This window comes from Falco peregrinus, chromosome 4, assembly GCF_023634155.1.
Source record: "Falco peregrinus isolate bFalPer1 chromosome 4, bFalPer1.pri, whole genome shotgun sequence".
Classification (NCBI taxonomy): domain Eukaryota; kingdom Metazoa; phylum Chordata; class Aves; order Falconiformes; family Falconidae; genus Falco; species Falco peregrinus.
The window spans coordinates 118,002,688-118,017,187 of NC_073724.1; the positions used below are offsets into that span (position 1 = coordinate 118,002,688).

The 14,500-nt window shown below is 46.3% G+C and overlaps 1 protein-coding gene across 9 annotated transcripts in view; it reads left to right on the plus strand.

The window, feature by feature from the left end:
* PAK1 (p21 (RAC1) activated kinase 1) overlaps positions 1–13,236 on the plus strand; it is a 73,567-nt gene extending 60,331 nt beyond the window's left edge. For all 9 annotated transcript variants that reach the window (XM_055802300.1, XM_055802304.1, XM_055802296.1 and 6 more), the window contains 6 exons: positions 82–194; positions 5,938–6,055; positions 6,516–6,615; positions 8,427–8,623; positions 10,106–10,243; positions 12,020–13,236. In XM_055802300.1, the coding sequence (XP_055658275.1) occupies positions 82–194; positions 5,938–6,055; positions 6,516–6,615; positions 8,427–8,623; positions 10,106–10,243; positions 12,020–12,106 (753 nt within the window). In that variant the 3' untranslated portion in view covers positions 12,107–13,236. The remainder of the gene's footprint in view (positions 1–81; positions 195–5,937; positions 6,056–6,515; positions 6,616–8,426; positions 8,624–10,105; positions 10,244–12,019) is intronic.
* Positions 13,237–14,500: the final 1,264 nt, after the last annotated feature.

A 14,500-nucleotide genomic window follows, 5' to 3' on the forward strand; every position in this document is an offset into this window, starting at 1 on the left:
GACTAAACTAATCTACATGGTACTGGCTGCTTTCTGGGGGACTGTTGCAATAATAATTTACTTGGTCTTTCTTCACTGCAGGTTGCAATCAAACAGATGAATTTGCAGCAGCAGCCCAAAAAAGAACTGATTATTAATGAAATCCTTGTGATGAGGGAAAACAAAAACCCCAACATTGTCAACTACTTGGACAGGTATGTCATGATTTGAAGAGTTCATGAAGGGACTCTGGAAAACACTTCCTTGTCACTGTCTTAAGAGATCCTCTTTCAGCTTAACGCAGGTATAGGACAACCTTGGGTTGCTTAATGCAGTGTTGGGGGGTGGGTGGCTTGGTGGTCTCCCTCCATATCCAAGGAGAAACAAGTGTCTGAATTGGCATTAATGGGGTACGTAGGCTCTCTTTAGAGATGTTGGCAGCCAAGGCATTAGTAGCAGTGTGCTGACGGGACTCCCTTTTTCAGCGCTCTCCTTTGCCAAATTTGAGACAATGAACAGTTTCCTTCCTGCCACTAGAGGAGACACAGAAGTAATTTGAACTGTGTTATTTGTGTTTGCTTTTCTCTTCCTCATCGTTCCGCTTCTGCTGAGCCATGCTGACATTCTGCTTGCGGAGGAGCAAACTTCTGCCAGAGTGCGATGGTAATCTCGTCCCTGTGACCATCCACTGAGGGTTTTTGCACAGTAGCAGAACAGCGACAAGGGTGAATGACATGCAACACATAACCAAACGAGGCTGCTTACTTGTGGGTGTGAATAAGGGAGGAAAGGACACCTAGTACATAACTCTTCGGAAGACAGAGGGCACAGGGTTATTCCTTGCTCGGAGCTGGGCTTTGTGGGCTCATACATGTGCCGTGGCACTTCTGCTCAGCCTTGGGTATGTTACGCCCATATGGGACAGCTGCTCCTTGAATCCCTGCTTTTCCTTACCGCAGGAGCAGCGCCTAACAACTTACCTTCGTACAGACCTGCTCTGCTTGTTCTTGAGCTGATGTCCCTTGGACTATGACAATAACAGAGCAAACGCAAGCAGCACAGTGGCTGCTGTGCTGCATGTAAACTATTTTTTAAATAAACATATGTAGCCGTGAAAATTCTGGTCAGTATAGCACAAGGCAGTAAAATGTCCCAAGTGTGCAAACAAACATGGCTGTGAGAGCTCTTCCCTGCAGGGTGTTAATGCTCGTACATAAGGGTGATGGTAGCAGTGCCACCATCATCAGCTGTTTGGAGGCTGACTGCTTTGGAAAGAGCAACTGGTAAAATGTGCTTCTTTGGGGGAAGGGAGCTGCCTTTGGAAGTGCAAGACATTCTTGCATCTCCCCTATGTGAGTTCCAGGAGACAGTCACAAGCTGTCAACGTTGAAATCTGGGGCATACTGAAAGCCCAACAGGCAAAAAGCATTGCATGGTGGCTTGAATTCACCATCGACATAACATGGGTGCCTTGTGTCAAGCCTTACGTTAAAGATACAGCTAGTTTCAGTTGAGCTGCAGCAGGATTTTCAGTCTGCTGTGCTGAACGTTAGAATCTAGTCCTGATGAGCTAAAAGTTTGGCTTATCATAGGGTAAAGAGTGCCTAGATAGGGTGAGCTGCAGGCTTTAATCTTGGCAGCTCTTTTTTTTTCTTTTTCTTTTTTTTTGTTGTTTTTGGGTTTTTTGGAAGATGCTATGGAGGGATGTGACCTAGAATCTCTTTTGGAAATCTGAGAGACTATCTGCACACTTGTTTGCTCTGTGTGTATACCAAAATCTTATCAGCTGTTTCTTTAACAGGTTTCTTTAAAGGCTTTTAATGTCTTGTCCATAGAAAAGTACTTCTCCTATACTGCAGCATCGGCTGTGATGCTGAATTTATATGGTAGTTTGTCCTACGCGTAGCTGTAAAGAGCTGCTTTGTTGAAGGGACAGCAAGTCTGCTCCTGAAACTTTGTGGAAGGGAGTGTGTGCACAGGGGAGTGATGCTGGGCAGGCAAAGAGCAGAAGGATATTACCTGTGTAAAATGAAACAAGTGGTAAAGAAGATCTAAGACTTGTGTCTGGACTGAAACTGTTTATTTCTCCTGGCTGGTTAGAGGCTTTGTTTCAGCAAAACTTCGAGAGACGTTTTTCTCATTAGAGGAGCATCCCTGAGTACATGCGCTTGCCTTTCTAGCCAGTACATCCCACCTGTAGGGTAGCTGCCCGCGTCTTGCTGTCTCGGTCAAACTTCCCACAACCAAAGTCGCTGCTTTTGTCCTCCACACTCTCTTACTAATCTTTTTCAAAGGGATTAGCTTTTGTTTGAGTGCTGCAAATGGACGGAGCGGCAACTAGGATGAACAGGGGGGTTCCTGTGTCGATTATGCCACTTCAGTGGTATATATTGATATATCAATAAAACAACACTGCAGGATGCTGTTGCTGGGGAGCTGTGTCCCTCCTGCCTGGCATCATGTGCCTCTTCACTTCCTCAGTGCTGCATAAATCTGATACTTGTTTGCCACTTGCTGGCTTCTGCCTACTGCCGTCACAGAAGGAGCTACGAGGAAGGATGCGCCTGCTGCTGTGGGACCTGGTTTCTTTTTTGTGGTTCTGTTTTCAACAGTGTTTCCCCTTCTGGGTCCTTGATGTGAGCTGCAAGGTAGTCATCGGTATAAAGCAGCTGTCTTGCTTCTCTTTGCCTCAGCTCCTGCTCTTGTGCAAGGGTTTCCTTGCTTTATCCTCTCTTACCTGCATGGCCTACTTGCTTGTGGTTAAGACAGCTTTTCTGCTGCAGTGTAAGCGGCCAGCATTGCACAAAGGTGTGCTGTGACATTTGAGATAGTGACGTGGCCTAATTTAGCTGTACTTAGGAGCTGAATTTAGTATCCTGTGCAGAGAAGCAGCCACTTGCACTGAATTACCTTCTGGAGGTGCCAGTTTCTTTCTGCTGCGTTAGAGCCCTGTTTCCAAACTCAGCCATCTAAACAGAGGCGTCGGGTGCCCAGTGTCAGGCGAAGCAAACTCCTGCCCTTCGAATTCTTTCTTTCTGAAGAACTCTCCTTAACCTAATAAAACCCACAAATCCTCACTTGAAGTGGTAGCCACTGCTACCCTCACCCAACCCCAAACTCAGCTAGGGCTGCAAGGTCAGTGAATAAAGCTGAAGATGGGTGACAGTCGTGCTACAAGAAAACACGGATTTCTTTCCAGGCTAACTTTGTGTCTGCACGTTGGAGTCATGTTACTCGTGCAGAAATCTGTAACAAATGATCTTGCACTTCTGGGCAAAACCAAAGTTTATGAAGTTTATCAATAAGAAAGGACTATGACTGACTGGTGTGTGTTTGTGATAGGAGGGGCTTGGTGGACACCTTCCTAAGGTATCTAAGTGGGAGCTGAGGAACACCTTACAGGAGCAGACATTACCTGCTCTTGCAGATGAATGAAGAGAAGAAGCTGTGGATCAGTTTCTTCTTCCTCAAAGACTTGCATCAGCTTGTTTTTGCTGCCAGCCTTGTTTTGGAAGGTGGCTGTAGGTGACAAGGTGCAACACCGTACTATGCCTGACATCATATGGAAAGCAGCACGTAGGCGTATGGACTTCCTGGTGGTATCTCCAGAACTGCTGAGAACATGGTTTTGAGTCACACCTCCAGTAGGCAGCTCAGTGACTAAAATAGACATCTGCTGCAGCAAGAGAGCGAAAAGATCCCTGAGACGGTACCACCCTGTCTTCTGAAATGACATTTGTCTGGTGGCAGTTGGCGGGGAGCCACCGTTAATTCTACCTCCCTGCGTGTTATGTCAAATCTATCAATTATTGAGGTGTCTGGGGCTTGGCACATGCCTTTGGCTGCTCGTGGCACAGCTTTGGTTCACAGTGTGGTTCTTGGCTCTCTCCATCCCTTTTGGCTGTGGAGAGATACCAGCTTGCTCCCAGCATGTGCCACCTGAGATTGTCGTGTGGAGCAGTGGAGCCCATTCTGCCCCCATCCTTGGAGTCAAGTGGATTTGGGCGGCAGAGGGTGCTGCCGGCAATGAAGGGAAGTGGTGTGATGTCCACGGTGACTGGTTTCTTGAGAGGGCTCTGGTAAAATCTGGAGAGAGCCTGGCAGAAGTGATGAAGAAGTAGCAACAGCTTTGGGCCAAGAAGGAAGGGTGTTGGATGGAGCAGCTTTCAGAGCCCGTTATTAGAAGGCAGATGATCCACAGAGTTGACTCTGAAAGCAGTTCTGCTGCTCCTCCCTCTCTCCAAGGGGCTGCTGTGCAGGTGATACTGCTTTTGCTGGGGTCTGTGATGCCAGGGGGAAGACCGCCTGTGCATCCCCTTCTGTTCCATAGTGGAGCTGGAGACCTGTCGGCTCTGGGAGCGTAGCCCTGCGCCTTTGGGCTCTGTGTCCTGAAGGAAACTCCCCACTCTTATCTCCTTGTGTGGTCTTCAGTGTCACCAAACAGAGATACCATCTTTGTCTCTGCTGTTAAAAGCTCTCCATAACCAACGCTTCTGTCATACAGGTGGAGCCCAGACGATTCTCACTTTTGGGGAGGTTTTTTATCAGCTGGGTGTTGTCGGTGTGCCCTGTGGGGGCCAAAGCCCACCCCATGCCTGCTCCTGTGATGTCTCACACATCTCTGTCTGCTTTCCATGCCAAGTTGGGCTTAATAACTTCTTTCTCCTTCGCTGTTGCTTTCTAGCTAATTGTTCCCCAGAACCTGCCCTGCTTTCTGCCTTTGGCCGCTAGCAAATTCATTATTTTTCAGTAGGATCTGTGTTTCAGAGCAAAGCAAACACCTGCTTGATGAACTCTAATGCCAGCAGAAGCTTTTCATTAGATCCTCTGCCCTGTCTCTTGACTCGTTTGTCCACTCACTTCATAAATGGGAGGATATGCTGAGAAGGTGGGTTTTCAAGTTTACAAGCTGATGATTCCTTCCTTTGGGATTGTGTCATCCTGATGTGTCTGTCATGGAAGATTGTGTTGATGTTTTTCCAGGTGGGCCCAAAAAGGCAGAAGTGGTGGGTGGTTTGGGTTTGTTGTTTTGTTTTTTTTTTTTTTTTCAAATGAGTTAATGCTGAAGTCTTCATCCCAGGTCTCCTACTTTGACATGAGCACACACACTCCTAGCTGAGAATAATGTCCCAAATGGCTGAGAGAACTCACCCTCACCTCAGCTGTCTCCTTCCCATCTTCCTATGGGTCTTTCCAGACAAGATGTGCCCTTTTGGGCTTTCCTCTTTTTATTCTAAGTCTTTAGAATTACCACTGCATCCAGCATGATGATCACATTTTGCCCTTTTGAATGGTTCCGAATTTTCCAGACAAAATCTCAGGCTAATTTGGTAGCGTTAAACAGATTGAGGTGAGCTTCAAATGCATGATGCTTAAAAAAAAAAATAAAAAAAATAAAAATAGTGTTCCTAGTTGTTCACAGGCAGCCATCCATTGTGTCACTGACGCTTGCCCCTGGCCCCAGGCAAAGTAGGCACTTGCTTGGGACAACAGGACACCAGTAGTAACAAAGCAGCCCCCAGCTGCCTCTTCTGATGCCAGAGCCCTCAAAAGCCACGCTGTGTGCCAGATGTCAGGGCTGCACGCTTGTACCCCATCCCTGACTAGTTGCTCTTCCCCTTCTCTCCCAGCGGCAGCAGTTGTAAGGTGGGGTCTCCATCTTAGTCTGGGCCCTTTCCATGGCAGAAAAATTCAGCCTTGCTGCGTCTACCCCGCTCTCCTGTTACCTCTCTCCTTGACTTTCGGCACTCGCCCTTCTCCGTTCATTGAGGTTGTGATCAGATCCTTCTGTGTGCAGAAAGCAGCACGAGTACCTGGTGCCCCAGTGCTGTTAAGTACACTACTCAAGCCTCATGGTTTCAGCTTCAAAAGACAGCTTTAAACCCCCGTGGATTTTGGCTGGGTAAACAGTGTGATGCTCATATTTGCCGCTTTTAAAATCCGATTGTGGCTCTTCAGTTACCTTGTAGGAGAAGAGCTCTGGGTGGTCATGGAGTACTTGGCAGGAGGCTCCCTAACAGATGTTGTGACAGAGACCTGCATGGACGAAGGACAAATTGCAGCTGTGTGCCGAGAGGTAAAGCTCTGCTGGTGCTCGGGGGGAGCTGTGATTGGGAAGGTTGGGAAGGGGACATGGGGTTTCCATGACCCGTCACTGGTTCCACGGGAATAGCTGTGTCCAGCTTCTGTAATGCAGCAGTCATTCAGAGGATGGATGTCCTCTGGGAGGTCGCAGCGTACAGTCCTGATGCAAGCCTAATATATTTTGTCCTAGAGGGAGGACCAGGGTGCAAATTTGGGTCAGAATCCCCTCGGTTATGCCTATCCTCCAGGTCTTTTGGGACCTCCTAGGACCTGCAGATCCCAGCGGGCCATCTCTGTAGCCCTGCACATACTGAATGTATGAAAGACTCTAAGGCACTAACCCCTTGCTGCTCAAAATGCAAGTTGTTAAAAGTCCGTTGGTTGGCTAATTGTAACTGGTGAATAATTTCATGCACAGTAAGAATATCTCCCTTTTTTTTTTTTTTTCCTAGTGTCTTCAAGCTCTGGAATTCCTCCATTCAAACCAAGTTATTCACAGAGACATCAAGAGTGACAACATCCTGCTGGGAATGGATGGCTCTGTCAAACTAAGTATGCCAGGAACATCGCTGGTGATGACTTGAGTTATCAACCTGGGCCTGTTATCTGCTCTGGACCAGGCCTGGATTGATACGGGTGTTTTGAGATGCTTGATGCTGTGGCTGTGAAGAGGCTGTAGAAATGCTCCTGTAGTTATTTTTGTGGCATTGGTTTTAATGGAGATTGGCAAGCATGAATCCTTGTGAACTGATACCAGACTCAAATTGAGGTTTGGGGTTCATTTAGCTGTGGGCCATCTGTTTTTTTGGACTAAAATAACAGTATTTTAATGCTACTCCAGTCTAGAAAGCTGGGTTTGAAGGTGTAGGGCCAGAAGTCTTCATTTGTGAGCAGTCTCTTCAGTCTGGAAAATACTGCAGGTACTCGTGAGGCAGGGAAAGCAGAGGGAGAATTGAAAACTATGTAACTAGAAAACACATAATCTTACAACGCCAGCCCAGGCTGGACTCTGAATGTTGTTTCCTCCTTGTGTTATCACCAGTAATGAAGACCCTGAGACTGTTCTGCTCCTCCGGTGCTAAGGTAGCTGTTGTGCTGCTTGTTGCCCATGCCGAGATAAGTCTGGAAACCAGTGAACGATTATCTTCCATCTATAGCTTTAACAGAATTGTGCTCCCTTTCTCTTCCTCTCAGTTCTGCTGGCTAGCACCCAACAGGCATAAATAAATCTATTTTTGTCAGCAGTGACAGCAGATATGACTCAAAATTCACGCAGTGCAGATATGCTGAGTAAGAAGGTGGGGGTTTGTTGCACATGATTGCTTTTTAGACTAACGCTGTACTTTGGTACGGTCAGATCTCTGGAGTGTTAGTGCTGTGTAGCTGACTGGGGCCAAAGTGCTCTGTTCTTATCAAATAACTTCTCTGAGCACAGTATGCAGGTTCCGGACTGCAGTTTAAAGTTAGAGAAGTCCCTGTGGATATGATGCAGTAACCTTCTGGACCTGAGCTGCTTATGGGCTCTGCTGGAAACTTGATCTGTTTATGAACCATATGTCCCTTTCCTGGTTGTTGCCCTTGATGAAAACTCAGCTAGGGATCCGTTTAATTTTCATCATTGTGCCTGAAATTAGATCCGTGGTGCCATCGGGGGTCAGGATGGGCAGTGCATCTCGCTGTGTTGATTCTGCTGGGCTCACAAGAACAGAGTTAGTTTTCTTTTGGTATGTCAAATGCAAATAAGACACAGGACCCAGCGTTCTTTGTATGAAGTCTCTCCATCTTTCTGTCTACTAAAAGAAAATAGTCAGTATAGAAGTAGGTACTGTAGATTTATTCTGACTGCAGTTTGCTCTATAAAGGAGACCCTGTTTGAGCGATGATGTATTTCCTGGGGAAGTAGCATCTCTGGGACTGAAAATATCACCAGACAATACAGTATGTGGGTTGAGGGGTGCATCTAGATCAGACTATACATTAATTTCTGTTTTCACATACCCAGGAGGAATAGTCTTTAGACCATCCATTACGCAGTGTATTACACCTGCATAATGCTGCAAACGCGGTCAAGTGTCTCAGCATCCATATACGGTTATTTACTGATCCCCATCATCCACATAGACAAGGCGGCAACTCTGTCGTCCTCATGGCCTCAGCGAGTCAAATTTAGAAACTTGCCTCTCAACACTGTTGTCTTCTGTGCTAGCCACAAAACCACTCCTTTCACAGCTGCAGCAGCAATGCACCAGGTGTGCAGCAGGGTAACGTATACTACAGCTCTGGCATCAGTAAGCACTGGTTTTGGAGAAACTTGCTGATTTCTGTGTCTGTTTCTCCCCCCCTGCTCCTCTTTACTTTTCCAGCTGACTTTGGCTTCTGTGCTCAGATCACTCCTGAGCAGAGCAAACGCAGCACCATGGTGGGGACCCCATACTGGATGGCACCTGAAGTGGTGACGCGGAAAGCGTATGGGCCCAAAGTGGATATCTGGTCGCTGGGGATAATGGCCATCGAGATGATCGAAGGAGAGCCCCCCTACCTCAACGAGAACCCCCTGAGAGTAAGCAACTCTCTTTTGCCCTCAGATCTTCGCTAAGCATGCTGGTGAAACTGGGCTCTCAAGGAGGCAGGTGAATCCTCCAGTGTGGTTTCACCACCTACAGCCCTGTATCCCGTCAGATGTCATAGTGAGAAGACTGAGATAGTTTTAGTTAAAAGCCATAGTTTGCTCTGGGTAGCAGAGACGTGGATTCTTCCCGTGCAGACCCTCTGGTCAGCTCTGATGAGGTAGATCTTGCACACTCACGATTTCCCACTTCTTGGAGGTGCTGATAGAGGCAGAGTACCTGATGGCACCAAAGCAGCTGACACTTTGAATCCTTGGGCCCTATGAGTGGGGAAGGGTTCTCTTTACATTCAAAATATGACATTACTGTTCTATAAAATGGAGCTTTTTGCTGCTGGCGGGTTGTTCCTGCTTGCATGCTCAAATAAAGCTACAAGCTTAATAAGCCTTTAGACGGGGCTTAAGCCTCCTGATGTCCTTGTTTAGTTTTTAACGGAAGGGGAGGTGCTGTCAGTTTGTAGGGAGGTAACTGCTCTTCATATAAGCCAGGTTTATGGCTTCTCCTGCAGCTGCACAGGATGAGGGGATCTAGAAAAAATCTGTTTAACTCTTGTCTCCATCTCTTGCACTGGAAGTGATTTTTGGGAGAGAAGAGCGGCAGCAAAGAAGAGTGAAAGGAAAGAAACTGGGTGTCCAGATAAAATGAGGATGGCTAAGTAACAGTGCTTTGGCCTCATTTAACTCCACTTGTGCCAGTTCCCAGGCTATTGTACTGCTCCCATGGGATGTGCCGAGTGATTTGCTCAAAGGGCCTTGTATATTAACAAGTCTCTGACAGATTTCTGTTCCCTTTGAAAATCCATCCAGGATGTTTCTTGCATGAAATCCTGAAGTGGATGAATTCTGAATTCCTTGATTCTCAGAGAGGGTGTGTTTGTGAATGCTTAATCTGCCAAGTGGTAGCACATCTGCTTGTTTCTGCAAGGTGTTAAAATGCTTGAGGGTCTGCTGGACACCTTTTGTAAGGAGCCAACTGTGTCTTGTATTCACTTCTTAGGCCTTGTGCACTCAAAGTACCAAGAGAAAAATTATCTCCTATTTATTCAGGGGTACCTTCCCGTGAGGATATAGTCATTGCATAGTCTAGCACTGGTAGAGTCATGCCAGTTAACTTCCCTATGTAAACATGGTCTGGAATGTTGTTTTTGTCCTCCTAGTCCCTTGAGAGGGCTGCAGGATCCAAACCCAGATTACGAGGGCAAAACAATAAAGGATTGGATCCCGTCCACCTAAAACCAGAGCTAGCAGCTATTCTGTTTGCTGAAACTTAAGCATTGATTAGTCACCCTGATAAGGCGGGGGTTTTTCCTCCCCATTGAACTGTGGGAAGGGAGAGGAGAAATGGGTGTCTGCAATCCAGAGATGGAATCTAACCTCCTTAACCTCCCATTCCTTTGGTGCTTGTTTTTGCTTTAGGCTCTGTATCTCATTGCTACTAATGGGACTCCAGAACTGCAGAATCCAGAAAAGCTTTCATCCATATTCCGAGACTTCTTAAATCGCTGTCTTGAAATGGACGTGGAAAAGAGAGGTTCTGCGAAAGAGCTGCTACAGGTAGGTGATGGGGAACAGGGCTGAATCAATGTAATCGTGCAATCCGGAGCGAAACCAGGCTTATGGCATCATCTTGTTTGGGGTTTTAAAATACTGCATCAGCCGAAGGCAGAAGCACAGCTAAGGTAACCTGCCAGAAAACAAAACAAAAAACAACCCCAAAACCTAAATCTATTAATAAAGTGTTAACAGACTACTCCTTTTTTATGCTGTACTTCCTATTAGCAGCAGCTGTGCAGTGTTCCTCAAATCATAGCTGTGCCCCAGGCCTGCCAAATGCTGAGCCCTTTAATTCTGTGGCTTAATTCCAGCTTCATCACACAGCTGGCCGTGACATCTGCATGTGTTGTCATGGGCTTGCCGTGCGTGTTCCAATTTGGACAGCAGGAGGACTTCTAGCTATCTAGCTCTGGGTGTCTCCCTTCTGGTGGAGGGATCACAAACCTCTGGAATATGCATGCCTTGCATTAACCGGAGCAGGGTCCCCTCCCCCCAGCCCAGGCTGCTCCCAGCCCCGTCCAGCCTGGCCTTGAGTCCTGCCAGGGATGGGGCACCCACAGCTGCTCTGGGCAGCCTGGGCCAGCGCCTCATCACACTGTCATTAGTTATTTCACTGAAAACCCGGTGTTGTAGTCTGAACTGCTGGTGAAAGAGGAGGGCCAGTCTGCCAGGCTTTTTACCAACACCGATGAGAGTGGTTTGTGTGTTCCTTCTGTCAGATTTGCCATGGGAGTGCAAAATGTACCTCTTTGTAAAATAAATCTGTGATTGGGGCGCTCAGACCTCAACTGTGAGACAGTACCCATTTTTGTTTTCCTTTCTTTCCACTCGTTAGTCTATGGGTTCAGTTTTGGATGCCTTCAGACGCTGCCTTCTGAGACTGTAATGCAGCATTAATCACTGGCAGAGTGGCAGTAGTTGAAAGATCACTTTTTTCCTGGACTTTCCAGCCCCAAAATATCAGAGCAGTAATGTTCTGTTCCTTGGAGCAGGAGAACATTTTGACTGTGACGTTGCTGCCTGGTTTTAACTACCTTGTAGCCCCTGATTTTTTTTCTTTTTTTTTTTTTTTAATGTCTCTTTCCATCTCTGAAACTTGTTGCCTTGGGTGATCGATTCTTTCTGATGCTCAGAAGTCCAGTGGGATATAGTTGGTTTTTGTTTTCAGAATAGCTTGTGGACTTGCCCTACCTGCCTTCGCTCTCAGGAGAGCTGTATTGATAATCAATATTGTTTTACTTAACGGAGCACCTTGTACAGGCGACTGACTGAGTGGTTCTGTGTTGCAGTCTCTGTGCTGCTCTCCTAAATTCCAGCTGCTTTACAAATTTCTAGTATCCCTAGAAGGCCAGGGTAATGCTTTCACCAGACCTGTGATTACAGGGAAGAGAGAATGACAGGCGATGCCTGCAGGAAGCCCTCTGCCTTGTGTTTGAACCACACAGGTTGTTTTTAGTACACCTTCCTTCCACACAGAATTTCACCATAGGTTTTGCAAGACTTTATGATTCCGCAGAGGAATTCTCTGAGTTTTGCTTGGTCTTGAACATGTACAAAACTGGAGAATTTAGCATGTGTTGGATGCAAATCTGTTCATCGCTTCGGGTGAACCCTGAAAGTTTGTGGTGGTAACAGACCTTTTGTTTTCACCTGTTCAGAGATTAGAGTGGGTCGTTGGACTTCCTATGGGTCTAGGTGCCAGCATTTTGAATAGCTGCCAGACTTTTGGGTCATGTTCTGAAAAATCTAACCCTTTTTCTTTTTTCTTTTTCCTAGCACCAGTTCCTGAAAATTGCAAAGCCTCTGTCTAGCCTCACTCCTCTGATCATTGCAGCTAAAGAGGCAGCCAAGAACAACCATTAAAGTGGTGGAGTCAGCACAGTCATCGTGTCAAGACCTTTAGATGTTCATTTCAGAGACTGAATTACCTGCCCCTGTCCCTATCTGCTCCTTCTTCACAGGGCTGTTCGCTAAACTCTGATCTGCCCTGAAGGGTGGCAGAGGTGTTGTTCACTGAATGTGGAAGGGCACGCAACAGGGACACTGCTGATCTTGCGTAGTGAACTGTCTTTCCATCCTTGTCATGGGGGTGAGAGGGGACGAGTATTTTGTATGGTTCAGAAGATCTGCCTGAGAACATCTGAACCTGACCCACACGTAGCAGAGCCAGTTTGTTTTCATATTTCTTACTGTGTTGATTTTTAAAAACAATATGGAGCCTTAGACCATGTTTATCTTAATAAATTAAATCTTTTGCTGGCTGGACTTCTCCTGCTTCTGCCAAGCTGCTATTACACCACTGAGGCTGCTCTGTGCTTTGGATGTCTTGAGCAGGAAAGGAAGCAGGCAGCAGAAATGTGAACAGCTGTAACAACTGAAAGGGGAATGGGGGCATGGATACACATCCTTCCTACAGCCCTGCTGGGTGCTTCGAGGGAACGTGGAGAAAGCCTCCATGTGCTTCCTGCAGCCATTGAAGAACTTAATTCATGGATGATCTTTTTGCCAAATTGTGTGAATTGGGGGCCCCCCACCCCTTTAGTTTCAACTCGACTAGTTAAATCTCAAACATTTCTGATGTTCTAGAAGGTAAATAACAAGAAAAATTGACTGACAGAGCTTGTGAGGGTTATTTGATCAGCGCTGTGGGGCATCTTGGAGACCCTTGCCCTGTATGATAAAGCAAACAGAGCAAAATTACTATTATAAAGATAAGATTTGCCTGCAAAGTGATGTTGAAAACTTTGTTTCTTAGAGCAAGTCCCATGGAAAACAAACTGATCATGGATGCTGCTTTCTTCTTGGAGACGTGGGGACATTAATTTTTTTTTTTTTTAAATGGTAGTGGTTTCTTTATGCTACTGATTCCTTTGGTTGCTAATAGTCTGTAAAACAACAGGAAACCTGGAACTACTAGAGGGATTGGTTGTAAACACTGGGCTTATGTTCAACTGTATACTGATTTTTAATAAAATGACTGCTGCGTTTCTTAACTTGGGGCTGAGGGAGGATTGGAGAATTCACTGTCACCAATCAAGTCTGTCCGATGGGATTATTGCCCATATCATCACCGGGTGCTTGAATGTGTTGGATGAAGTGATATAACTCTTACCCCATCTTCTCTAGTCCTTTGGGACAGCAAGTGTTCTCAAGGGAGTAGCTTTACACGTAGAGAAAATCGATAAATGAGCTGTATTGTAGCTGAGGGAGCTGCTTTCTCTGTACTGCTTTGGTCATTTATGGGGCAAGTTTAAACCCATTCTGGAATAACCTCTCATCTCTCGCCAAAGCGCTTGTGTTGCGCAGAAACTCATTCCTGCTTCTTGCTGAGACCTGCTGCTGGCTCAGCCCTTTTCTTCCTCCACCTGGGTTGTAATTCAAATAATTCAAATACATTTTTCCTATTTGCTCCACAATACGTGACAGCTCTTACAGTAGTTTTGCTGGGTGTAGATAGAGTTTGTGAGGTCTTTTGCTTCTGTGGTGCCTTCTCCCATCCTTTGTGCTCCAAGGGGGGTCACTGTTCGACACAAAGCTGAAGTCCATTGCCAAAATCTGCAGGCTCTTTCCCTTTGTGTATGTATATTTCATCTGCAATATTCAAGAGTTCCCCCTTGCAAAGATTGTACCCAAGGGCGAATTCCTTGGGCAAAGCAGTAAAGCTGCCAGCCTGGAGAGGGATACGATCTGCTTATGAGCTCCTCTGCTTGGAGTTTAGGTGGAGATCTCAAAATGGGAGGCCACTACACTTGAATAATTCCTTTAATAAGGGTTTTGTATTTCCTTGAAGACTCAAGGTGGCCTACGTGGGAAGAAAGGAATTAGGGGCTAGATCTCACTTGATCTAAAATCTCATATGGCTCTGGTCTTACAGGATTTAGTAACCTACTTTTTTTGACAGCACAGGATTACATCTGATCCACAAATGCATTTAATGTCTCCAACTTTAACTCCCTTCCCCATTCCAGCCTCTGCATCCCACTGAGATGAGGACCTTAACGCAGATGCACCTTATCTGCAGGCACACGCATGAGCTTATTTTTCTGCAGCAAGATTTCTGCAGAGTTTCCCCAGAGAAGGTGGAAAGGGTTATTGGTGTGTGTTTAAGTAGCTTTTCTGCATTCTCTGTTGTGTAATGGGAAGGAATTGGCACAAATGACTTTATCCCTCCTGTGATGGTAGTGATGTGCTTCTGTCTCATTGACTTCCATGTTGAATTGTTCCTGCCTGGTTTCTCTTAGCTGCTTGAGAGAAGGT